We start from the raw sequence: 24,331 nt of genomic DNA, 5'->3' as shown, positions 1-24,331 counted from the left end.
CCAGATGTGTCCCAGAGCAAGAAGCTCGCGCTTGTAGCCTTTCCTGCGGTACATCATAAGGTGAAACAGAGTACAGTACTTTCCACAGCGCTCTTGCGACATCCATTCCACATCATTAATGTTTCATTTCTGATCAGACATAAGTGCAGTTTTGACATAAGTGTGAACTCGCTCTGATCATGCGCAATGAAAAATATACCCAAGTATGGCGCTAAGTAAACTCACACTGCAGTGTTGCCACCATTGCTCCACTTATGTTATAGGAAAATAAAAACAGTGAAAATGTAGGGAGAGTATGATACTTTCGGGGGGAGGGTGGCTAGTCAAATCACGGCCGAATTTGATAAGCCTCTCAATAGAGAAGAATACTGTCAAGTCTGAATTGAAAAAAAAAAAAAGAAATGCATAGCGTACCTTTCAGGTGACGTCTACCTTTCATCTTGGGATCGTCCAAGTCGTAATTGAACACACTGTTTAACGGGTAAATGAGAGGTCCATGGACACACAAATTGAGCGTTGATTATTTTGTTTATGTATATCCCATCCAAAAACCGGCAAGGCCACCGAAATATTTCTCGCTAAACGTGACGTGAACCGACGAAACCCCTGATGTCATCCTTAGCGGCGCCATTATCTTCAACCGTTACCATCAAGGGCGCCTCATGAACCTTCAACCCTACCCGTCAACACGGAGTCTACAAACGCTCAGTCGGTGTGCTTTCTGTCCGGATTCTTGCCAAAGAGCTCCACGCGAATCCGTGGCAGGATCTTCTGCGAGATGAGCTCAAGCCTGCTCTCCAGCGTGTTGACGATCCTGACCTTGCCCTTCATGGAGGACATCTCCACGCCTCCCGTAGACGCCTCCGGCAAGAAGTTGTCCTTGACGAGCGTCACGTTGGCCTGAATGCCCGTCTTCTTCTTGAAGACCTTCGAGGCCACCTCCACAGCCGCCTGCACCAGTTTGGCGTCCTTGCGGCGGCAAACTACGGTCACGTCGTGATCCAGGAGCTGATATAAACCCTGGACACCGGCGACCAATGTGAGATAGCTGACCTCCAGAAGGGCCCTGTCTTTTGCAATTCATAACACGGATGCATAAAATGGCTCCTGAAAGCTTCAGACTTACAGCTGACGTATCGCCAAGAGAATTGTCCGAGTCTCTTCGCCTATCAGCCAAGTCTCTTAGCAAAACGACGACTGCAACTCTCAGGGTTCAAAGAAGTTCTTTCTCAATTTCTTCGGATCAAATTCGACTGCCTGCTTCACTTGTTTGGACATCGGACTGGTGAAGCAGATTATCAGCCGCAATTATCCCATTGCTATTGGGACACCTATTACATGGCATCATGGACCCGGAATATGATGCAACACAAAGGTGCAATCACACTGCATATAAAATACAGTTTTCAGACACTGTCCTAGGCGCGTTCCTTCCTTGCATGAAAGTCCTGTCCGATTGGTCAATACAAAAAATGTTTAAAAAAATGTCCAAACCACCACACAAAGTGCGTTGCGATTAACGGCGGTAGCTGCTGCATTGTGGAAAGGCATGTTGAAGGAGATTTGCTTCCAACCCGTGTGCAAAGGGTTCTTTGCTTTCGGTGGAATTGATGTATAGAGGACGTGTGTGAGGAGATGTGTGCTTTGGAAGTACGATTGTGCGAGATGTTGCCTGCGTTGAAGAAAGACTCAGAGACGTGCTTTTTCTGTGGCTGAAACGCTCATTTAGACGGAAAAGGGGGGGGGGGGGGGGGGGCGCCCGTGGCGCGCCTGCGATGGAAAAAGCGAAAGTATGTACGCGAGCTGTTGCGCGCCTCTACAGAACAAGAAAAGAGTCAAGGTACAGGCTAGCTGGTGGAAGTCAACCATTTCGTCGTTTACCCTGAGACTGGGTTTTTTTTAGAAAAGCAGAAGTAACAGAAAAAACAGACAGGTCTCAAACTCAGCTACAAGTTTATTTCAACAACCTCCTCTTATATAGTTCGTTCTCGTCGTCATCAACCAATCACATACAACTTGTCCTCTGCACCGTGATAGAGTGGAACCTGTAAAGTCACGGTGCAGAGGACAAGTCGTATGTGATTGGTTGATGACGACGAGAACGAACTATATAAGAGGAGGTTGTTGAAATAAACTTGTATCTGAGTTTGAGACCTGTCTGTTTTTTCTGTTACTTCTGCTCTTCTAAAAACCCCCCAGTCTCAGGGTAAACGACGAAATGGTCTACAGAACAGCTCGCGTACATACCACAGGCGGCGGCGGTGGGGAGGCGAGGGAGCGTGTCCAAGCAGCGCGACCACGTGGGTATATCGCAATAGTGCGTTTTCACTCAGTGGGGTGATGACCTGATTTCTATGGAAATGTGAGGGCAGATTCTTCTCTGCTGTTCTTCCGTTGTTACAGATTGACGAGGTCAGACACCGATAGCTAGAGTACAAATCACTCTATACTTAACCTGCATTACTTTCGGTCTCTCCTGGGAAACAGATGCTATCCAACACATGCCACACCTCTACTCCAGTCCAAGCACGGTCAAAGCGGCCTATATAGTACTTCGTTTCATTTTAAGTCTAGACACATCCGACGCTACGAGCTGACCGGACCAGTCAGGCAGCGTCAAAAGAGCACAATCATAGTGTTCGCCGTCTTTCTGTACTTGTTATTGTCATCACTGAACCAATCCTTAAGAGAAAAGGCCCAGTGACTTGCGCTTTTCAGGCTGAGTTATTGGTCCTATTACTGTTGAAACCATAAAGTGCAAAAAGGACAATATTACCAAGCACCCATATAGGAAGGAGAAAAGAAAGTGTGCGCGGCCGAGACCTGGGTCCGTTTGCTCGAAGCCGGTTAACTTTAACCGCGGTTAAGCCCTTCCCTACTAGGTACCTACAAGTACCTAGCCAAGTTTGACGAGGGCTGGATGAGCGATGGCTCCGTGTTTTATTATGGGGTGGTAGCTGGTGTCACCTACTGGCTGTAGCAGATATACGTGGCTTCCGTGGAAAGGTTCCCTAAAGGGGGGGACCCAAAAAATGCGCACTGCCTGGTTTTCACGACGCAGCGCGGCATACATTTGAGCTTATGAAACAATTTTTATTGCTCGTGGTACAAATAATTGGCAAGGTAAAACTAAATTAACCCTCGTTTGGAAATTTTCTAAATATTTGGCTGTATGAAGTGAAGAAAAGCCTCGTTGAAATTTCCTTCCGAGTTCGAGAGAGGACGACGAAGTTGAGTCCTAGAAACGATGAGAAAGAAGTGAGCAGTGAAAGGCGGGCGGTACACCGACAGCGTGGTTGACCAGCATGTAAGAACTGTATATAACACCGTCATAAATTGAAAAACCTGTAACTCGGCTCCACTGAAAATTGACCTATTAGTGACTTACTAATAGGTCCGAACATCGAGAAGAACACTTCCAGCGTTCTTCTTGATGTTCGGGTAATGATTACCCGAACATCGAGAAGAACGCTGGAAGTGTAATTCTACGATCCGCGCGCGCTGGCCTTCCACTTATAAAAGATTTGAAGTAAATAATCATAATAAATCTTTGACGAACGCGCTTGCACGGCAAAATTTGTTTTAGGCGTTTTGCTTCAGAACAGTTATTACTGCAGACGCTAGCAGGTGCAGCGCGTGTAACTACACTCGTAGCATGCACCTCAGTGCTTTTTAAATTTAGCAAAAGGTCTATGGGAACGCTCTCTGCTTTTGTGTGCTATCAATACCCGGCCGATTGAGTCAAGGCAATCCACTGTCCAAAGACGTTGCCATGCCGACAACTATCGCGTTCATTTAGGCTTAGGAATGGCCAGAGTCGAAAGTATATCTAAAAAATGCGGCGAGGTCATTGCTCATGTTTTGCGTTTTAAGTGAGGTAAGGCAACGCGAAAACCTCCTGCACCATTCATTGCTGACTAACTCGCCCGCTATATACTGCAGCTACTACGACGTAATAGTTCCAAAGCGAGCGGCGCTCACTCACCGGGGCACCGCCATGTTACCCCGCCGTCCTCACTCTGCCGGTCACGTGACCCGAAATTCCCCCTCGTAGGGAAATCCGGTTAGCCGCGGTTAGTTAACCAGCTTCGAGCAAACGGGCCCAAGAGGAAAGAGAAAGAAGGGCTCGGCTGGAACGTGCACGAAATGACGGAACGATGGCGTCGTCACCTTCTGGGCGCATTCATTTCCTTTGAGTGTTATTTACCTTTACTTTAGCAATTAAATGTTAAACTATCCGTTGCACGGTGTCGGCTCCCCTCTGTGAACGCAACAATTACCTCGTAGCGTCGGCTGCGTCCGGACTTCAGCTGAAATGAAGTACAAAAGACAAATACGCGCGCGCTTACACATCACACACGAAAACTGTAAAGTCACCGCGCATTTTCTGCGCTCTATTGCATGAGCTGGGAGACGAGCAACGCACAGAAAGACGGCGAACGAACGCCGAACGCAGTGACGTTGAGATTTTGGCACTGGTGGGCCTTTAGGCTCGGAATACCATCGGCTGCGCTTGGACTCCAGGTCGGCTTGCTCGAACAGCGTCTGAGCCGAGACTGGGTGAAAGAAAGCACTGCAAAGGCTGGGGTGTGAGAGGCGAGCGTCTTGAGACGCGGTTTGAGTCCCGCTCAGCGCGTGCGCCATGGCTTTGGCAATGCTTTCTTTCACCATGCTCAGCTGAGACGCTGTTTCTAGCAGATCGGCCCATGGGGAAACGAAGTGTAAATAGAAAACTCCTGTACTCCGTTCAGCCTTGAGCTGAGACTGCAGCCAATGCCACGAGCACGAGAACTTGAGGTCGCTGCTTTGAAGCGTCCTTCCGCAGAACGAGCCCTCGCGCTAGAGATGCACGTCTCAAAGCCAGGCGCGAGTGCGGGTTAGTTCGCGCTTGTAGCTTTTGCTGCAGGCTCAACTTAAAGGGGCGATGCAACGATTTGTGTACTTTGCGCAAATACCGGTTAGAACGAATCCCTGACGTTAATGAGCTATGAAACACGCGTTCGTTTTTACCACACGCAATAGTCGATTGCAAGCAGGGTGACTGGCCGCCGGCATGTCTGCGCTCGTGCGGAAAAGCTCGTTCAATTACAAGCTTGTCGAAGCTATGTTTACGCGCATGCTGCACGAGCCTGAACGCATGGGGCACCAGTGGGGCACCATGCTTGCAATTGTCTATAGAAGTCGCAGAAAAACTTTTAAGAAAAACGAACAAGCGGTCACGTAGTAGATTATATGCCGCCAATGTGGCAGAGCACAGGAAAATTAGATACAGGACACGCGCCGAGTTCCAGACATTGTTTGGTTTGGTTATTGTCGTCAAGGCAGCGATTGGACACGGGCCACTGCCCCAATGCTTGCCGGGCCATCGTTTATCATGAGCCCAAATTGAGTGCTCACGCAGTGCTCGTGTCCAGTCTATATGAGCCACATTCAAATATCGTCACGTAACTCCCCAGCTACGTCGTCAAGTTTTTGCAAAAAAGTGGCTGAAAAAAAAAAAAAAAAAAAACGCTCGCTTTTGTCCTTGAATCTACACCGCAATAAAGGAGTTTCTTGGTCGGTGGCGTCGCGTGCGAGTATACTTCGGCCTTACAGTAAACTCAGTAAACTCGTCTAAAATGAAAAACGTTCAGAGCGAATATCGTTGCACGGTCCATCCGATCGCAGTGTCCGCTGCGGGTGGGCTTAGGGTGGAACGGAGTATAGGAGATGTTTACTAATAATAATTATGTTGTATGTATGTTTATATAGCCGGAAGTATTTAGTCAGCCTTAAAGGGATGCTGAACCGGAATCTGGATTCCACAAAGCACGGCGGCAAAAGTGTGCAACGGGATGCTACAAACATTAAAACATCACTCATACAGCGATATATCAAACGAATAACCGTATTTAAAAAAAAAAAAAATTAGGTGCATTTGACAGATATGTTCACGTCTTGGTTCTCCGAGAAGGAGAGGGAACCGCCTCGCGTCTTCTCCGTCTCGCTGCCTTGAGGAACGAAACGAAGAGAGGAGGAAACGAGGTTGCTTTAGACCTTTAATTTTTTTTTTTTTTAAATACGGCCGTCGATTCGAGATATCACCTTGCGAGTAGTGTTGTAGGGATTGTAGAATCCCGCCTATATCTCCTGCATTGTTTTCTGAAATCTAAATTTCGGTTCACCATCCCTTTAATGGGCGTCTGGTGTCTCAGCCGAGATGAGAAATTTCGCTAGTGTAGTAGAAATGCTGGCCTCGGGTCTTTACCGTGCACCAAGATGTAGTAATACACGACCGCTCGCCGGTACTATGTTCAACCAAATTGAAAAGGGCGGAGGTGGGGACGGAATCCAGGATCCTTGGATTCTGCAGCGCCACCTTTCGCAACACGTGCTCCGGGCTCAGGTAAGCTTGCCCACTCAGCTGTCGACCCCCCCCCTCCCCCCTAAATGAACTGTCCACTGATAATAATAACAGGTATACCCCCCCCCCCCCCCCCCAAGAAAAAAAGTACACTGTTGTTGGGGGCTTTGGAAAAAAAGCTGTTGATACAGCTTGACTAGTCCTAAGCCCCCTTACCTTCAGCAGCTACAAGCAGCGTGCATGGGAAAAGGAAAATACACTGAGAACACTAAACGAAAAAGAGGTTGAACAGTCGGCAATGAAATATATGAAACTAAAAAAAAAAAAAAAAAAGTAATCAGACACTATGGTAAAAAGTCACTTGCGAACATCGTTCAATGCACTATAAAAAAATTCGGTCATACAACAATTTAGAATAGAAAAAAAAAAGAAAGAGCACTGCCCCACAACATTCAAGGAAAAACCAGAAAAAAAAAAAAACAGACTGCGTGATCCATTGTGATGTCTTCCCACCTGGAGGACGAGTCTCTCGAGAAACGGTCTGTACCGCTTCTCCTGTCCCGTGATGACGCCCAGGTTTGCCTTGGCCTCGGCAAGGACACGGCCCACGTGCTCGTTCATGGCGTTCAGGAGGCGCAGCCTGGCGGCGTTCTTCACGTGTGAGCTCTGGATCTTACGCATGCGCTCCACCTGCTTCTCTTTCTTGGCGTAGAAGTCCATGATGTGGATGCGCTGCTCCTGGACCAGGCGGCCCTTTTCCGTGTTGAACTCTTCCTCGGCCTTGGCGTCGATCTCTTCCACCTTGGCCGAGGGATAGGGGTCTCGTTTCATCGGGTTCAAAAAGCTTCCCACACGCCATCTCAACGATTACTAAAAAGACACTCTACAAGCTCCGCTAGAGTACTATAGTGCAGCATTTCTCAATTCCCTTATGGGTGCCGTCATTTCGGAGCTTAGTGCAGTGTATTAAGACTAGATTATTAGGACTTCCTGTTTTCCTTCACCTGAGTTTCCCTTCACCTGAGACTTCCTTCATCTGAGTTTTAGATACGCTGTCGCGAAGCTCGGGCATTGTCGCTCCGCTCAGTCGCAGTCTAATTTAACATTTTTGCGGTGCTAAAAACGTTTCCCTGCGATTTCCAGTGAAGCTTCGGGTGACTTGCAACCATACCTTTAAGCACATTTTAAGAATAGACGGCGCAAGCTACAGTCCGTTATAAAGGGTACGGCCGTTAGCATCTATTCATCCATCCATCCGATGGCTAAAGCGTCGTTACTCCGAAACGCAGCTTATATTTAGTGGCTCTATCTAGAAACTGCCGGGGGTATTTTTCGTGATCATTGGGCACCGCTCACGCGAATAAACTGAAACGGAGAATGAGCGTGCCAGGTCAACGAGTCGACAAAATGTTGCCGGAGTTTGCTATCTTCTCGTTGGCCTCCTGCTCGATGAAGGCGAGCATGTGCTTGATCGGCTTGGTCACGTCGATTTCGCTGGAGCCCCCGGCCCTTCCTCGATCCGCCATAGTGTAATCAGTGAGGCTGCAGCGGGACTTGCCGATAGAACCTGCGCTTCGGCTTCCTTCTCTTCGTTTTTTATCGCCTCGTTCGTTTCATAGAAAACACGGCAACGTTCGAACAACGTGGATCAGGTGTAAGAGCTCTCAGCCTTCCTTCCTAAAGAGATTGCCCGGTCCAATTTTGTATTCGAGAAAACAATTGAACATCATTGTTATTGCCTCGAGACACATCGTACGTGCAATATCTTAATTTTATATGCCCCTCTGCGTGAGTAATTCAATTTATACTGCTCCGATCGCATCCTAGCGTAGACACTGATTTTGTTGGCAACATTGAAGCGCTGACATCACACACCACAAAGCGAGCATTTCCGTCTCGTCGTTTGTCTGCGAGTGAACTCCGCAGCGTGCTTCGATTTTGTTGTTGCGCTCGACTTGTTTTGTGGATGGGTGAGAGTTTTGTTGCGTGGTTGGGTGCCAGAACCACCGGGCAGAATATCCAAGCCAAGACGTGACGTTCCACACTTTTCCGCGAGACGTGCAGTGACGAGCTAAATGGATCGTCGCCGTGCGTAGGGACTGGGTTCCCGTCAAGATCGAGAACTCGCTTGTACAGCAATCATCTCATAGAAGAGAGTTACGAGCTGAGCTCTAAGCAGACAGGAGGCTCGTAAGCTGATGTGTGACGCAGAGCCAAAGATATTCAACTACGTCTACCCACTGGTCGCCCAAATCGGATCAATCGGTTTGATTATGTAGCGAAACCGAAACCAACAGCTAGGCCATCTGGAAGCCATGCCAAAAGCTGTATTGAGCCCGCGTGCAGCCCGATTCCGTTTGACCCGCGTGTGAAAAAGGAACGTGGCTACGATTCCTCAAGCTCGTCATTCAAGTCATGTGACGACTGTGGGATTCGACTTACCTCACTGCACCGCGAGGTCGATCCCACTCCGTAGCACGATGTTGAGGATTGCTACGGCCGGGTCCGTCCGGAGGCTGCCGTAGACTCCGAGGAGAGGAATCACTCCGAAAACGCAAAGGTACTGAAAAAGCGGGTTTATTAGGCTCCTGTGCCACCACGCTGTGCCCGTCGGCAAAACTAATAAATAAAAGGAACGGTAAAGTGTCGGCGCTGTCGTATTAGACAGATTCACCTGGAGGGGACCCCCGCTGCCGTATTAGGCAGATTCGTGGGACAAAGGGGAAGCAACAAAAAAGAAAGAGGCTCACGACGAGAGCTTCCCCCAACACGAGAGACAGGGCCGCCGTTCGCGGGCCGCTTATCTAGCCAGCGGAAAGTGGACGCGCCCGGGGTAGGTAGTGTGGCTTATCCCGCAGATGGGCCGCGTCCACAATCATTTCCGAAGGGTGCGCCGGAGGCACTTTCACCCAAAAGGGCGAGGGAAGACACGCCCTCTTCGAGGAATGCGGCCTTACCCCCGTATCCGGGATGACGTCGCCATAACGCTCCCACGGCCTGCTTGTGCTAGGCCTAGATAGGGAGACGGGGAACACGTGGCTCCCACACGACATGCATTTGAAAGTTTCGCCGTCTGCCTTCGACCGGCGGACATCGCCTCCGAGGGAACGCAGCCTCATCACCGATCCATTGGATTTGCCGATATATGTATCCACTGCCCAGATGCCGCTTCAGAGGCAAAATCTGCATCCTTTGCTTTGCAAGCGCACCTAGTTCGATCGGTGGCCATCGCGAAACTGCATACATTTCTTCTGAGATCATGGCTGTTTTCGAGTAATATCCTACTAACAAGCTTGACTTCTTTTGCACACGCTTGGTAACTACATTAAAAGAAACGTATTTCAGTGGGGTACAGTCTAGGAGACTGTTATGTTGCTAGTTAAGCTCAGTAGGATGGTTTAAGCAAACTGTTTAATAAGTAGTACATACGGGATCAAAGCGGCAGCTATGGCGAATGCTCGTCAGTTCCAAACGCAACAGCGCGTGCCACCTCCTGCGAGCGTGCTCACTGGATGTCCTTTTTTTCTAAGATCAGAAAGCCTCATGACATCATAACATGCCCCCCTTCTTCTTTTCTCTTTTTTTCTTTTTTCTTTTTTTGAAGATAACGCAGTGCGATCGCGGCACTTGTCAGTCTCTGTATCATAGCGGCTTCACCACAACGTGTCGACTTCTTGTTTTTTGGTTATCCTGTTGACCTTGTAGACTTGCAAATGTGTTCAAGTGATTCGCCATTTAAAACTGTATGGACATAGTCTTCAGCAGATTCGTTTGAGACTGTAAGAAAATAGTTTTCAGCAGCTGTATTCGTTTCTGCTGTTCCATGTGCTTCTTTGGTGTGGTACCGGTTGCGCCTGTAAGTCCTCGATGTGTTTCTGCTGCTGCTTGTCCTGGTTCCACTTGTTCTCCTCGGCACGAGACTATTTTAAAAGGGACTCGTACCGCCGGGAGAGTTCCTCTATCTTGACTCGGCTTGCTGGTGCCTCCAAAGTTCTCGCTGTACCCCCAGTGCCCTCGGTGACATGTTCCATCGAGGCCTCCACTTTTCGGTTTGGCGCCTGTACCAACCGTTCTTCAGCCTTGAGATGCTTGTCCTTGAGCAGGCGAAAGCGCTCTTGCAACTGCTGGTTTGCTTGCCACAGCTCTTGCAGCTCCTGCATGGTCTTTTGTCCCACTGCGCCCTGCTGCTCCTCGAAGACTGCGAGACCTCGTCTGGCTGTTGCCCACTCTTTTGTGAGCTGAGCGCACCTGTCATCCAAACTGCGTTTCTCTTGGGCTGCCGCGTGAAACTCTTCCTGTAGGTTCCGGTGTCTGTATATAATGTGGTTATACTTGTCCAACAGCTGGGAGTGGTCTGTCTTCAGCGCTGATAGGGCTGCCTCACACTTGGCCGCTTCGTCCAGCGCAGTGCAGTGCTTGTTCTCTATCTCCTTGGTGGCCTTGACGTGCTGCTCGCGCTGAGTCTTCAACTCCTCCCCGAGGCAATGTCGTGCCTGTTTTAAGTTCTCAGCTAGCTGTTGAAAATGTTTGTTGTCGCTGACGAGCATCTCAGCTTGCTCCTCCAGGCAGGAAAGTTTTGACCACAAAATGTCGGCTTCGCTTTCTAGCTTTCCGTTGCGTTTTAGGAGGCTGCTGACTTTCTCGTCTATCCTCTCGCACTCTGTTTCTGCCTTCTCGGTAAAGGAGCTTCCGTCTGCTTCCGTTTGCGACGAATTGTTACACTTAACAGCATTCTCTCTCTCTCTCTCTCAAAGTCTCCGCCACCTTTTCGTGTCTCTGCTGCCAGAGGTGACTTTCATTAAACACGCATCTAATTTTTTCACTCGCATCTTCACAAGGTGATTTCCACTGCTGACTTGCTTGAGCGAGGAGCTCGTTCCTAACTGTCAAGGATGTGACCCGTTCCTGAAGCACTGCCAGCATACGGTTCAAGTCTTCCAGCTGACTTGCTTCAAGAGACACTGCAGCTTCTGATGACTGGTTGGTGTGCTCGATGATGCTCCGGACAAATGCTTCGATGATGCTCCGGACAAATGCCCCGAGGTCTTGTAACGGCCTCTGGTACCGGTCCTTTAAGTACTGATAGTTTTGCTGAAGTAGATTGAACTGCTCCTCTTTTTTAGCAAGCTGGTTTTTCAGGGCCTCTCTCTTGCGTCTTGCGATGTCCAGCAGCTTCTTGAGGTACTGAAAGGCACTGAACTCTCGTTCTTCGGAATCATTCTGAACTAGCGGCAAGTCCTCGCCCCAGTCTTGAAGAAGGACATCCTGCAAGATGCAGTACCCGGCAGAAAACCTTTCGAGCTCAAGCTGAGATCTTCTTTTTCAGGGTGTTCGCTTCCTCCACCTTGGCATCTACAAGCTCTAGCTGCTTTGACAAATCCCTACTTAGAGAAACTAACTGGGCTTTCAATCTTCAGACTCCTGATACTTGGCATGAGAAAATTCTGCTTGCTGCGCTTGCATCTTCCCCAGGAGAGCCGAAGCTGCCTTGCACTCGCGTTGAAGGGCCTGCTCACGGCCAAAGCTCGCTTCGATATTTCTCTCGTGCTCCAAAGACATTCGCTGCATTTCTGCCGTTGCCAACATTAACTCTGAAATCAGGCCTTGTCCCTCTTCGGGGCGAGATGCCAGCATGCCTTTTTTTTTTTTCTTTGACCGCCTCTCCAGCTCTGTCCCAGTTTGCGCAAACTTGGTTGCTTTGGTTGATGGAAGAGGCCCAATTGATATGCCTCCCAAATGGATCGTTTTATTGCGGTCATTGTTCATGGATGAGTTGGAAGTTTTTTCTACTGCAGAAACACGTCGATATCCGTAGGTTTTCTGCTGTGTCTGGTTGCACATTTGGTAAAAATGTCCAAAATTTCCACACGAAAGGCAGTGCTTTCCATAAGCTGGGCAGTTCCGGGGTTGATGGTAAGTACCACATCTCGAACATGAAATTTGCTGTTGGTTGCTGGAGTGGTCTTTTTGTGGTCCGGATGGTCGGTAACTTCGTTGCGCTGCTCTGAAGCTAGATGGCTGACGATAGAGTCCATCAACTCTAACTTCGTCTTCAGTTTTCTTAATATCATTCACGTGTTTTTTTTTAGATTTCAGCTGCTTTACAGGTTGAAATGATTTTGTGTAGGGTTAGACTCGGTTCACGAAGCCACCGTTCGCGCAAAGCCACGTCTCGTATCCCAATGATGATACGATCACAGATGAGCCTGTTTTCTTGAGCTCCGTAGTCGCATTTCTGAGCCTGCAGTTTTAGCTCAGTTACAAATTCGTCAATGGTTCTGGCTTTTTGCACATTGTGTTAAAAATGGCTGTGGCTTGTGTCACGCTTTTGTAAGGTGCATACAGTTTATCAAATTCGTGCAGTATGTAATCTACTGCATTCTCTCTTTGCCCGCGCTTTGACCATCTCTTGTTGGTTGCAGAGAAAAGGTTTGCGTAATTCGTCTTGCCTGAGGTCCAAGGCAGTGGAGCAGAAAAGCTTGCCGAGTTGCGATAGGCTTCGATGCATATTCACAGGCTGCCTCGAAGATAAGGTACGATGATTTCCACTCCTCCCATGCTCTTGCTGGGTCGTCACCAGGATGGAACGGAGCCGGCGGTTGTAGGAAAGCAGATGCCATATTGTTGCTGCTGTTGCTTGTTAAATGAAAAATATGGACGTTGAGCTGCTCACCACTTCTGACACCATGTTATGTTGCTAGTTAAGCTCAGGAGGATGGTTTAAGCAAACTGTTTAATAAGTACATACGGGATCAAAGCGGCAGCTATGGCGAATGCTCGTATGTTTAAACGCAACAGTGCGTGCCACCTCCTGCGAGCGTGCTCACTGGATGTCCTCTTCTTCTAAGATCAGAAAGCCTCATGACATCATAACAGAGACTATATGATTCCAAACAAAATACAAAACCCCCCTCGATCAAAGCTTGTTATGCTGACCATCTGACAATCCTTTGGGTTTTGTGACGTCACGCAGCAGCTACGGATGTCAGCCATTGACTCTGGCGAAATTCAGGGTGCAGTTTCGTACATACAGGCTCGGTGGACTCTGCTGTGCAAGCCTGATATGTGTTATGACGTTAAACTTCCTTTTCTATATAGACCTGAACGTGTTGACATTTCGAATGATGTAATATGCATAGTGCTGACGCTGTTGATTTTTCAGTTGATTTTTCTTTCAGTGTATTGTCAGTGATGATTGTTTGTTGCCCACCCCTACAAAATCTACAAATTGGAGATATAGTATCAATAAATAACAATAATAATAATAAATTTATTGCAGGTGCTTAAACGTCCTCAGAGTATCATTTCGGGACCGTCAAAGTCCTAAAGACTTGTAGGACTGATCCCAACAAAATATATACAAAAGCACGCATAACAATGAAAAAAAAAAAACCACACAGACACACACACACACAAAAAAAAAAAGAACAAAGAAGTTACAGAGATTCAGAGACGCGACAAGGTAAATATCGTTAACGACGAATTGAACAGTACAAACTCATTACGAAAAATCTTGAAGGTTGGCGCTATTTTCTTATGGACGAGCACATATAGTCTTCAGTTTTCTTTTTAACTTCCCACGAGAAGTAATGTCACTCAGCACAGGTGGGAGTTTGTTAAAGGTGTTTGGAACATAATAACTCCGAATGCATGTCCCAAAATGAGTACTAATTCGCGGCGTGGCATAGGGTGCCACTTTCCGAAGGTCACGACAAACCACGTTGGGAACCTTAAAGGTATTGTCCCAGTAATGTCGGAGTATAACGGTATGCAGAAATAGGGCTCGAAAGGACGGTAAAGAGAGATCGTCAAAGATGTTGTCGGATGTTTGAGTATTGGAGCCATATGCCACGCTACGCAAGATGCCCTTTAGGAGAAAATTCACTTTAGTTTCTAATAGGTTTGTGCACTGCCCGAACAAGGTAATAATAATAATAATAATAATAATAATATCAAATAAAATAACATTTGTCTATATGAAGCCTTCCTCGACGTAACGAGCGCAAAAACATAAGTACCTCAGGTTTCGACCGGACAATCCTTTTAAGATGGAGGATTGGACGAGTTGGTTATTATTTCTTTATTATTTATCCTGGGTTCAATCCCTACCCCTGCCCGTTTCAATGTGGATGAGCATGTGGTCGTGTATCACTACTGCGTGATGCGCCTGAAAGACCCCAGGCTAGCAGTCCTACTCCACTAGCTAAATTTATCATCTGCAGTGGGTAAAATGTCGCCTTGTTCTGGCAGAGTAAACTACTGCTGTATAAACAACTAACGACTATTTTAAAGCGCAGCTGGCTTGAATGGCGCCGGCATCGGCGTTGCCGTCGGCGTGACCGCGCGTTGCATTATGGGACGTTTCCCATATTGACGTCACACGTGATGTCATGTGTGACGTGACGAGGGTCACTTGTGACGTCACCGCGCGTTGCATAATGAGTAAATTTCCCCGATAAATTTAGGGGAAAAAGTTTCTTGCTAAATATAGCAAAAACGTTCCCCGCTTTTAGCGGAAAATGTCCCCGCTTAGCAGAAAATGTTTCCCCTAAAATTCGCGGAAAAAATTCCCCATATAGAGGAGGCTATGGCTTAGCCCTGGATATGTATTGAGGGCATGTGCTCTCGCGGTGTGAGGCAGGACAAAGTAGGCGTCTGTCATTGAGTGCATCGTGTGCGAGGGGCACGTGCAGGGAATCTATTGTTTGTAGTTGTCACCATGATGCCGACATAAAGATCAGGGGTGTTTTAGTCTCACGGTGGTCGGCTGCTTATTCCCTCATTATGAGCGGCTAGCCCAGGGCTACCCGCAACATGGTGTCAGAAGTGGGATCGTAACAGCAGCCGCCGCGTAACCCGAATGCCATAGTCAAATCATTGACAACGAAGCAATCTCCGCCGCCGCCACGGCACTTTTCCATCAGCCCTTCGGTGCCACGGGACTAACGCCTCCTCCGAACTTCGACTTCTCGAACCCCAGGACTGGGGCAATGGATTGAAGATTCGAAGATTGAACCGTGAACTTACCGTGAAACGCGAGATTGAGCAGCTCGCCACGGGATGTGAGCGGTGTGCGCAAAGCAGAGTGCAACGCTCTGAACCGCTACTCTGCGCGCCCACGCCATGTCGTCCTTAGAAATGAGTGGGCTACAACTTGTTTGAACTGTTCGGGAAGCACCTCGCCATCATTGTGGATTTACTCCCGTTTCGCCGAAGTGGTGAGCCTTACCTTCTTGTCGTCCACAGCCATCGTTGCAGCAGTGAAGAGTTCCTTCGCCCGCTTTGGCAACCCGGATGCTGTGTTCTCTGATAATGGGCCCAATTTTCCTCACGGGTATTTGCAGCTTTTGCATCGTGCTACGGTTTTCGCCATGGTACAAGCAGTTCCAGGTTTCCTCAAGCGAACGGGGAAGCTGAAAGAATAATACGGACCATGAAAGAACTGTTCTTCAAGTCACAGGATCCGCATATGGCTCTTCTTGTGTATCGACAGACGCCGGGCTTCAGCAGGTACAGGCATCCCAGCGCCTCTTTGGCTGACGTTTTCAGACCAAAGTTTCTAAACTGGACGAAGCTCTGATTCCGGCTTGGCCATCACAAGAAGACTTCCAGCGCAAAGACAAAGCGGCGCGCGGACTACAACAACGGGACTTCAATCAGCGTCATCGAGTCCAGCACTTTCGATCTTCGTCTCTAGGGGAAGGCGTGTGGGTTTACGTTGTCTCTTGCGCCGCCAAGGTGCTGAGCCCGGCCAAACGACCACTCTCCAATGCGGTGAAGACTCCGTCGGGAATCATCCCACGCAATCGTTGGCATCTTGTGAAATTTTTGCGTCAGACTCGCCGCAAAAAAAAAAAAATGCCGGTCCAATGCAAGACACAGCGGGAACGACTGGCATCATGGCTTCATACAGCGAGGCTTCGACGTTGACTCCTTCAAGTCGTACTGCTTTTCGTCAGCCACAAACATTGTAATTTGACGGGGTGGTGAATGTGACAGTGCACCTGTAAGAATATTTCACGCGTTCTGGTAGAAGAGTGAAAGCGCCCGTGAAGTTGAACTTTTAGACAATTTTGTAACAAGTATTCACTCTCAAAAAGGGTGATGTAGCGAGTGCAAGCGCTTACGCGGCGTGACTCAGGACAAAAATAGCCATGCGTCACTGTATGCATCGAGTGCGAGGGGCGCGTGCAGGGATTCTATGGGTTGTTGGGGTCGCCATGATGCCGAAATAAAGATCAGTGGTGTTTTGGGTCTGACGGTGGTCGGATGCTTATACCCACGTTACGTGCGACTAGCCCAGAGCTACCCACAACAGCATGCAATCCCCATAGCCCAGAATGCCTGTGTACATCCCATTAGAAAGCAAGTAGAACTTAACATTCTCTTTGCACGTTGCCAATGCTGTTGCCAAAGCCCGACGTCTTTTGGGATTTGTGACACGAGTTTCCAAAGCGTGAGGTCTTACCACCTTCCGTGTTCTATACACCGCGCTCGTTCTTCTGCATCTCGAGTACTGTAGCGGGGTGTGGTGCCCACATCAAACTAATTTGGCTGACAGCCTGGAAAGCGTGCAGCGGCGTGCTACTCGGACATACTTTACTCGCCAACACAACCCTGCGTTACCCTACGACAGTCGGCTTAAGAATCTCAAATGGCATTCCCTGGGGGGCTATGTTGCACGTTTTGAACTCCCAGGAGACTAGGGAGAAGGAAGTGACGTCAACAACGCAGCAAATGCAGATTGGATGTTGATTTTGTTTTCTTCTGTCAACATCCAATCTGCGTTTGCTCTGGTCGTTGACGTCACTTCCTTCTTCCGAGTCTCCTGGGAGTGCAAAAAGCGCAACATAGCACCCCTGGCTCATCGGAGAAGAGTCGCAGGGTGGGCTTACCTGCCGACTCCTCGACGGCTCGCTCAAAGGGACGTACCTTGCGACCATCCCAAGGATTAACAAGAGATCGGGACAGCCTGAACTTATTCGAGCGCGCACCAAACACCACAGTCCCTCGCCGATCTTAGCCGGCATCGAGGACTTCATCTCGGCCCCGCTCAGGATACGTTCGCCGCTTCCCCAGGACCGTACTGAATCTGTGTCGATGTGCCGCTTGTTTTCAAAGCACCTACAGCAGCAGGCGTCATAACGGTGGTGTAGTGTAGTGTGTTTAGTGTGTGTGTTCTTATAGGTATACGAGGGAGTCAACTTACACTCTACATTTCACCCTCATTTTTCTTTTAAAACATTTTGGGTTGCGGTCCTGTGTACAAATTTGGTGTATGTGTGCCTGTGCGTGTTTTTTTGTTTTTTTTTCAAATCCTGGGTGGCGGGCTGGCAGGCGCACTCACGTACGGGTTTTAACCTTTTTGCACAGCCGTGCAGAAAGGTCCCCAGGATCAGACTTTTGTATGCAAATAATAATAATAATAATTATTATTATTACAAACACATTCAAACCTGTTATTCACAAGGTAATGACGTCACGAAAGGTGACCATAGGAGGGCGCCACCAAAACGTCTCGTCGCCAATAGACGCTTTACACATGCGCCAAATTACAGCCGCCATTGCTGACCTTCTCTTGTCTTACCGAAATGCCGAGCAACTGAAACGGTAGTTGGCGATCCTCTACAAAGGCCGATGCTTTAGGAAAGGACACAGTTGAATCTTGAGTGGCAATAACCTGTCCTGCTATGGTAACGATGAAGTGAAATAAACGAAATAAGAGGAAACAAAAACTGAAGGTCAGTTATGGCAGCGTCCATGCACAGCTGCTGCAAAGGAAACAAAAACTGAAGGTCAGTTATGGCAGCGTCCATGCACAGCTGCTGCAAAGCGTCTTATAGACGCTTTGCAGCAGCTGTGCATGGACGCTGCCATAACTGACCTTCAGTTTTTGTTTCCTCTTATTTCGTTTATTTCACTTCATCGTTACCATAGCAGGACAGGTTATTGCCACTCAAGATTCAACTGTGTCCTTTCCTAAAGCGTGCGTAAAGCTGACATACACGCACCAACACAAAAAGAAAAAGAACCCCAAGCGGAAGTTAAATTCGGCTTATTACAAGCAGGGAAGGCGTCGGCGAAAGCGCAAAAAGGCATGTCAGATTGGCTTGACTTTTGAAGTGTTCTTTGGCAAGCCAGAGCGATGGCACCGATACGCCAATATCTTGACTCGGAGATGAAACTCTACTGTGATATCCTTTTAAAGAGACCATAAAATGATTATCCAGCTTTCTCCAAAAGAAGACACCTATGAATCTTTAATCATCATAGGACCCGGAGCAGGAATCCGTATTCGTTTTATTGCCTCCAGTTTTGCACAAAACAAAATTAAGAACTCACATCTGCTTTCCTCCTCGACCCGACCGGACTCGGCTACGAACATCAACGTTCATCAAAATATGAGATCACGTGGCCATGACGTAGAGTATGCCTTTCTACCGGAAATGGAAGTTCGCCCAGCCAACTGAAAGAGCCGCCTTGGACACGAGCACTGCCTCACACAGGCGAATGCGCTCGTCAAGAATCAATCCGTTGACTAATATTTGAATTCGCGCTCGTGGTCAATGAGTGCCGTGACGGCGCTTAGCATCGCTTGCGAATGGCAATTGTTCCCTGGTGCGCTTAAGAACGACGTTGAAAGCTTGGAGTCATCGTACCGGTGCCCAAGCACTTCACGACAGCGTGATTTCACATTTCACTTTTGAGTTGAGAAGGAAAACTAAGCAGGAAGAAGCTGAAAGATCATTTTATGGTCCCTTTAAGAACAAACTCATTCAACGGTTTGGTTAATCATTTCGCGATCTCGACCCTGTGCGTGCTCATCGGCGTACGCTATACACAAAAAGCAGAAAGTAAAACAGAGCAATACAATAAGTAATGCGATAATTAAACTTATCCTTGTATCTTTTGAATAAAACAGCTACGACAACATCGTTTTAACAACGTTGTCGAATGGGGCAATGTGACTTAACAAGTTATTCCAATCGTCAATGGACCGGAGAAAAAAAGGTTCGAAAACATCAGTTCTGCAGTGAAATCGATTATTTTTTTTTAATTATCTCACCTTCGTAACACGCATAGGAACCGTGCGGATCTAATTCAAGCCCCGACCAGGGCGCCCCTAGCGGCAAACGGGTCCGTTGCATCGGGCATCTTCTGCCAGTCGCTGCGTTGGTTGTGCGTTGTAGTGGGTTAGCGCTGTAATTTCTGAGATGGCTATTCCGCACCAAGAAAGCCCCAACAATTGCTGCGTGGTCGGCAAGATCGCGCAGGGCACGAAGTACTACATCGTCCCTTCGAAGCCGTACGAGGCGGAGTACTGCGCGACCTGGGTACGACTTGTGCGTTCATACAGGTTAGTGGTGTTTCTTACCTTCCAGTTCGCGCTTTGTTTAAGCTGCTGACGAATAATATAATTAACTTTTTTTTCTCTTCTAGCGACGATGGAACAGCACCGACGGCAAACTCTAAAGTATGCAGCAAATACTTCACCGGAATCGAGAAGCGGTCGCCCTTCTAAGCATACCGTTGGATGTTTCCATCAGCCTGCAGGAAGATAGTAAAAAGAATCGCAGAACGGCGCGAAAAAAAATCGCCCAGTTATTGTCAAGTTGATTCAAAAATAAACATGCATAATTACCGCAGTTCACTCAACGCCAACAAAGTTTTTTTTGCGGGCGCGCTTAATTTTGTTTGCAGAGTACGGCGCTCCGTGACATCCACTTGTCCGTCGAAACGGACCTCCTTCACGTCGCACACGCGGCCAGATTCATAAAACGGTTTTCTCTTCGTCATATTGGCACCACGGAAGAAACTTTCTGGATTCGTAACCGCCTTAAATCCCGTCGTAATCACCCCGGGAACACTGTCCGCTGTACTGCTAATCGCCACTGCTTCCCCCCGATGATTCTGCACCGGCTACCGAAGGTTTCCGGATTCTTAGCCGCCCACTGTCCTCTGTGCTGTTCGTTGCTATTACTTCGCGATGATTCTGAGCCGGCGGCACCGGCTTCCGGAGGAACTTTCCGAACTCGTAACTGCCTTAAATTCCGTCGTAATCACGACGGGGACACTGTCCGCCGTGCTGTTCGTCGCCATTGCTGCCCGATGCTCCTGCGGCGGCTACCGCCAGGTCGCGGCGAACAATAGGCGACCGCCGCGACACGGCCGGCTTGCTCGCTTCCTATAGGCAGGCTCAAAATATATGCATGGGCTTACATATAGCGGCATCGTTGTACAACAGTGTAAAAGTTTGAAACGGAGAACTTCCCGCCTTTGACTCAAATGTATTCCATTTAGAGACAACTTAAGTGTAGTTATGCTAGCTCTGAAATCCTAATTACCCGTAACAAATCTTGCAGCACGATTTTGTATCTTTTCAACTTGATCTACCAAGTTCTGCCTGAAGGGATCTTAAATCTCACTAGCGTAGTCAAAGACAGATCGTGTATTGCAAACATATAGTGTTTTGGACAGTGGAGTAGCCGGTGTCATTTAAAGATTACAAACACCTCCATAATAAAGAACGTATCTCTCAGTGTTATGGACAGCTTGAGAGTTCGAGCTCCGATTAAAGGTGCACACTGTAGTGTGCCATCAACTAGCTAGATGGCGCAAGAAGTCATGGTTTGTGTCGTTACTACGAGATGGTGCACGCGCTTGACAGCGGCACGCGCTGTCTCGGGATCGATGTGTACATATTGAAAATAGAACAGTCTTCACAAAAACTCCGAGCTGGTGTGACGTCTCTTCCTTTCGTCGGGGTTCCCGCCTTGGGCCCCGCACCTCGGCACCCCGCTGCCCACGCGCCGGCAATGTAAGCCTTTCCAGCATCTCTACAGGCCTTTCGGGGCGCTGTCTTTATCTTAGCTTTCCCTGACTCTTTCCACCCTTTCGTAATGGCCCCAAGCGACCACAACATCTTGGCGGCGAGCTTTAACCACTACATTTTGGCGACGAGGTCTTTTCTTGCATTTTTTCCATTTTCGCCCTCGTGAGTTTTTTTATGTGAGACTCCGTGCCGGAGATGAGTGGTGGCAGCACCGGCACGTATAGTTTTCTTTTGTGTGTTAGGAAAGTTTCGAAATGTAAGGAGGTCCTTTTGAATATTCTCATCCACCACATCTTTTGCATATGTAGTACATGAAAATACTGTCGATGCATAGCGACATTTAACGTTCCGTTTCGAGCGGCAATGGTCCATTCCGAACGCCAGTAGGGTTAGGCGTAACGCCATCCTTTGTTCTTTTTTTCGAACGCCGTAACGGCCGTTCGAATGGTTCTTTTTCTTTCATGCAAGTAGTGCGCACCGCACGGAAACGTCGTTCTTAATTTTCCGAGACTCGGAGAAACTTTCTCGTTTCCATTTCGGTGGAATTTTTTCGGATTTTCACCTTCGTTTTCAACTTTTGCCTTTCAACCATAGCCATAGTAGACGATAGCGTCGCTATGTTTCATGTCCATGTAGTACATCCCAATTGACTTTAAAAGGCGAAGTGAATAGATATAATAGATATTTTGTCCATCAAATGTGCGTATGTAGCCATTGGCTTCACTCATTCATAAGTTCCAAAAAAAAAAAAATGGCAACAGCTTCTTTCCCGACACCTCCACCATTTCTTCCCACGCCAGGTGCCCCTGTGCAGCCTTGGTTAAATTGGAAAGCGTCGTTTTTAAATTATCTTGTGGTCCTAGAGGCTGATGAAAGCTCGCCGAAACGTAAGCGCGCGTTGTTGTGGTCCTTGCTTGGTCTCGAAGGCCAAAGAATAGTTTCAACGTTTCCATCCACGGCCCTCGCACATAGCGAGACCGTTTCCGAATTTGACGTTCTTATGACGGCGCTTGATCAGCATTTCGCTGCCAAAAAGAATGTTGTTGTCGAACGGAGGTTATTCCTCACCCGCGTCCAGTCGCAGGGAGAAAGTGTCCTTGAGTACCTTGGTGCCCTACGGCACCTCGGCTCTTTTTGTGATTTTGGGGAGTCCCTTGAAACCCGCATCGCGGAAGTTTTTTTGGCTGGATTATTATCATCGGAGGTACAAGATCGGGTAATCCGAGAGTCTGCGGAAGCTGGACTACCCAGCCTCGAACGTATCGTGCTTCTGGCACAACAGTTCGAACGGGCTGCTCGAGATTGCGATCGTTACCGCCAAATTTCATCATGTCTTCCGCGTTCCGAGTCGACACAGGCCGTTGAGGCAGTACAAAGGGTTCCCGTTCAGCGTGGACAAGATGGCCGCCAGTTGAGGTCAAATTCGAACATGCAACGTCAAAATGGAGGGCGGCCTCCTGCCGTTTCCTCCTCCCCCGCAAATGTTTCCTCCTCACCTTCCAAGGTTTCCTTCTCGCCGCGCCACCAGTCGCGTGGACTCACCCGTGTTTTTACAAGCCGATTGCCTCGGGATGCTCCTCCGGGCGCGCGCGCTCTTGAGCGCGGGGCGGAATCGTGCCACTTTCGCGGTCGCCGACCCCATCCGCATGAGGAGTGTCCAGCGTCCGGAATGACTTGTTTTTCTTGTGGCAAGATAGGCCACTTTTCAAATGTTTGCCGAAGTTCGTCTTCGTCGTCTGAAGTCATCGACCCCCGTCGCCTGGCGTTTCCGCCGGGACGAGGCCGCGCCGCCGGTCGCCGGTACGAGAGGCTTGGACCTGGCCGTAACCAGACGCCGATCCATGGAGTCGTGACGTTTCCCGACGACGACGAGGAGGAACAACATCCAAACAACGTCTTCACCGTCGGATCCCCGGAAGTCCTCCCTGAAGGACATGCGGACCGTCGCCCACGGAATTTCACCGCTGATGTTCAGGTGAATGGATTTACATTACCCTTACTCATTGATACTGGCTCCGAAGTGTCAATACTTTCCGAGAGCATGTTTAACAAGATCAACTTCAAGCAGCAAATCCGGCTAAGGAAACCGCCGCGCACTCTTGTGCACTACCTCCGTGGGTCGATTCCAGTCATGGGATGTTTCCAGACCAAAGTCAGCTTCAAAGAACGCTCCGCCGACATTCTTTTTTACATCGTTCGCAATGGCCGATCCCTGCTTGGGACAGATGCCGTGCATGGACTGCGTCTAATTTTATCGGGCGCGCCACTCAAGTACTTCCATGTCAATGCAGCTGATCCTCGCTCGGCCATCCCGGGACATGTAAAGTCGGCTGGAGTCCCGCAGCCCCCATGTACGGTGGAGCCCAGTCCTCCACCGCGTCCTTCAAGTGCTCCCTGCAAGCACCCTTCATCATTGTCCTCTGTTCACGGCACTCAGCCATCCACATCGTCTGAATACTACTCCAGTAGAGGCGTCTTCGGAGACACCCCTTCAAGGGATCCGTCGACGTCGGGACCATCTTTGCAACCTTCATCGGTGAGCGATGCATCTAAGTTACCTTCTGGTTTTGAAGAATTTGAGAATCTCTTTTCTCCTGAGTTAGGGTTAGTTAAAAACCAAACTCACACAATCACTGTCCGGCACCATGTCCCGCCGGTACAGGCTAAACTTCGCCGCTTACCCATCACGTTGCGTGATGCCGTCAGTGCGGAAATTCAGAAGCTCGAGCGCCAAGGCGTTATCGAGCGCGTAAACGCGTCGGAATGGGTGTCCCCCATTGTAGTAGTTAAGAAGAAAGACGGTGGAATTCGCATGTGTGTCGATCTGCGGGCGCCAAATCAGGCAGTCGTCATTGATTCTTTTCCGCTTCCGCACATCGAGGAGCTTCTGAACTCCCTCAGTGGAGCTTCCCATTTTTCTAAGTTAGACCTTGCGTCTGCTTATCATCAGGTCCGTCTCGACCCCAAGAGTCGCGACTTAACAGCATTCATTACCCATGAAGGGCTTTTTCGTTTCAAACGAGTTTGTTTCGGGCTGGCGTCTGCACCAGCGGCCTTCCAACAGGTCATGTCCAAGATATTAAAACATTGTCCAGGAGTCCAGTTTTATCTGGACGACATCATTGTCTATGGCTCCTCCCAGAAGGAACATGATA

The 24,331-nt window shown here is 48.7% G+C and overlaps 3 protein-coding genes across 3 annotated transcripts; 1 reads left to right on the top strand and 2 right to left on the bottom strand.

The window, feature by feature from the left end:
• Window positions 1-647: 647 nt before the first annotated feature.
• On the bottom strand, window positions 648-7,869 carry LOC120836372 (V-type proton ATPase subunit E-like). Its single transcript, XM_042288981.1, has 3 exons — window positions 7,768-7,869; window positions 6,857-7,144; window positions 648-1,020 (listed from the first exon to the last, which is right to left on the bottom strand). Exons 1-3 carry the CDS (start codon window positions 7,867-7,869, stop codon window positions 706-708), a joined length of 705 nt encoding a protein of 234 aa, XP_042144915.1. The 3' UTR covers window positions 648-705.
• A 2,394-nt stretch (window positions 7,870-10,263) lies between these two features.
• Window positions 10,264-21,774, bottom strand: LOC121835056 (hyaluronan mediated motility receptor-like). Its single transcript, XM_042288980.1, has 3 exons — window positions 21,739-21,774; window positions 11,204-11,608; window positions 10,264-11,013 (listed from the first exon to the last, which is right to left on the bottom strand). Exons 1-3 carry the CDS (start codon window positions 21,772-21,774, stop codon window positions 10,264-10,266), a joined length of 1,191 nt encoding a protein of 396 aa, XP_042144914.1.
• Window positions 21,775-21,927: 153 nt separating this feature from the next.
• On the top strand, window positions 21,928-23,624 carry LOC121835055. The gene is made up of 2 exons (XM_042288979.1): window positions 21,928-23,151; window positions 23,468-23,624. The coding sequence occupies exons 1-2, from the start codon at window positions 21,928-21,930 to the stop codon at window positions 23,498-23,500; spliced, it is 1,257 nt and encodes a 418-aa protein (XP_042144913.1). The 3' UTR covers window positions 23,501-23,624.
• Window positions 23,625-24,331: the final 707 nt, after the last annotated feature.

The sequence above is a fragment of the Ixodes scapularis genome, unplaced genomic scaffold (genome assembly GCF_016920785.2).
Source record: "Ixodes scapularis isolate PalLabHiFi unplaced genomic scaffold, ASM1692078v2 PGA_scaffold11__112_contigs__length_91849675, whole genome shotgun sequence".
NCBI lineage: Eukaryota > Metazoa > Arthropoda > Arachnida > Ixodida > Ixodidae > Ixodes > Ixodes scapularis.
This window is presented reverse-complemented; position numbering and strand designations above follow the sequence as displayed.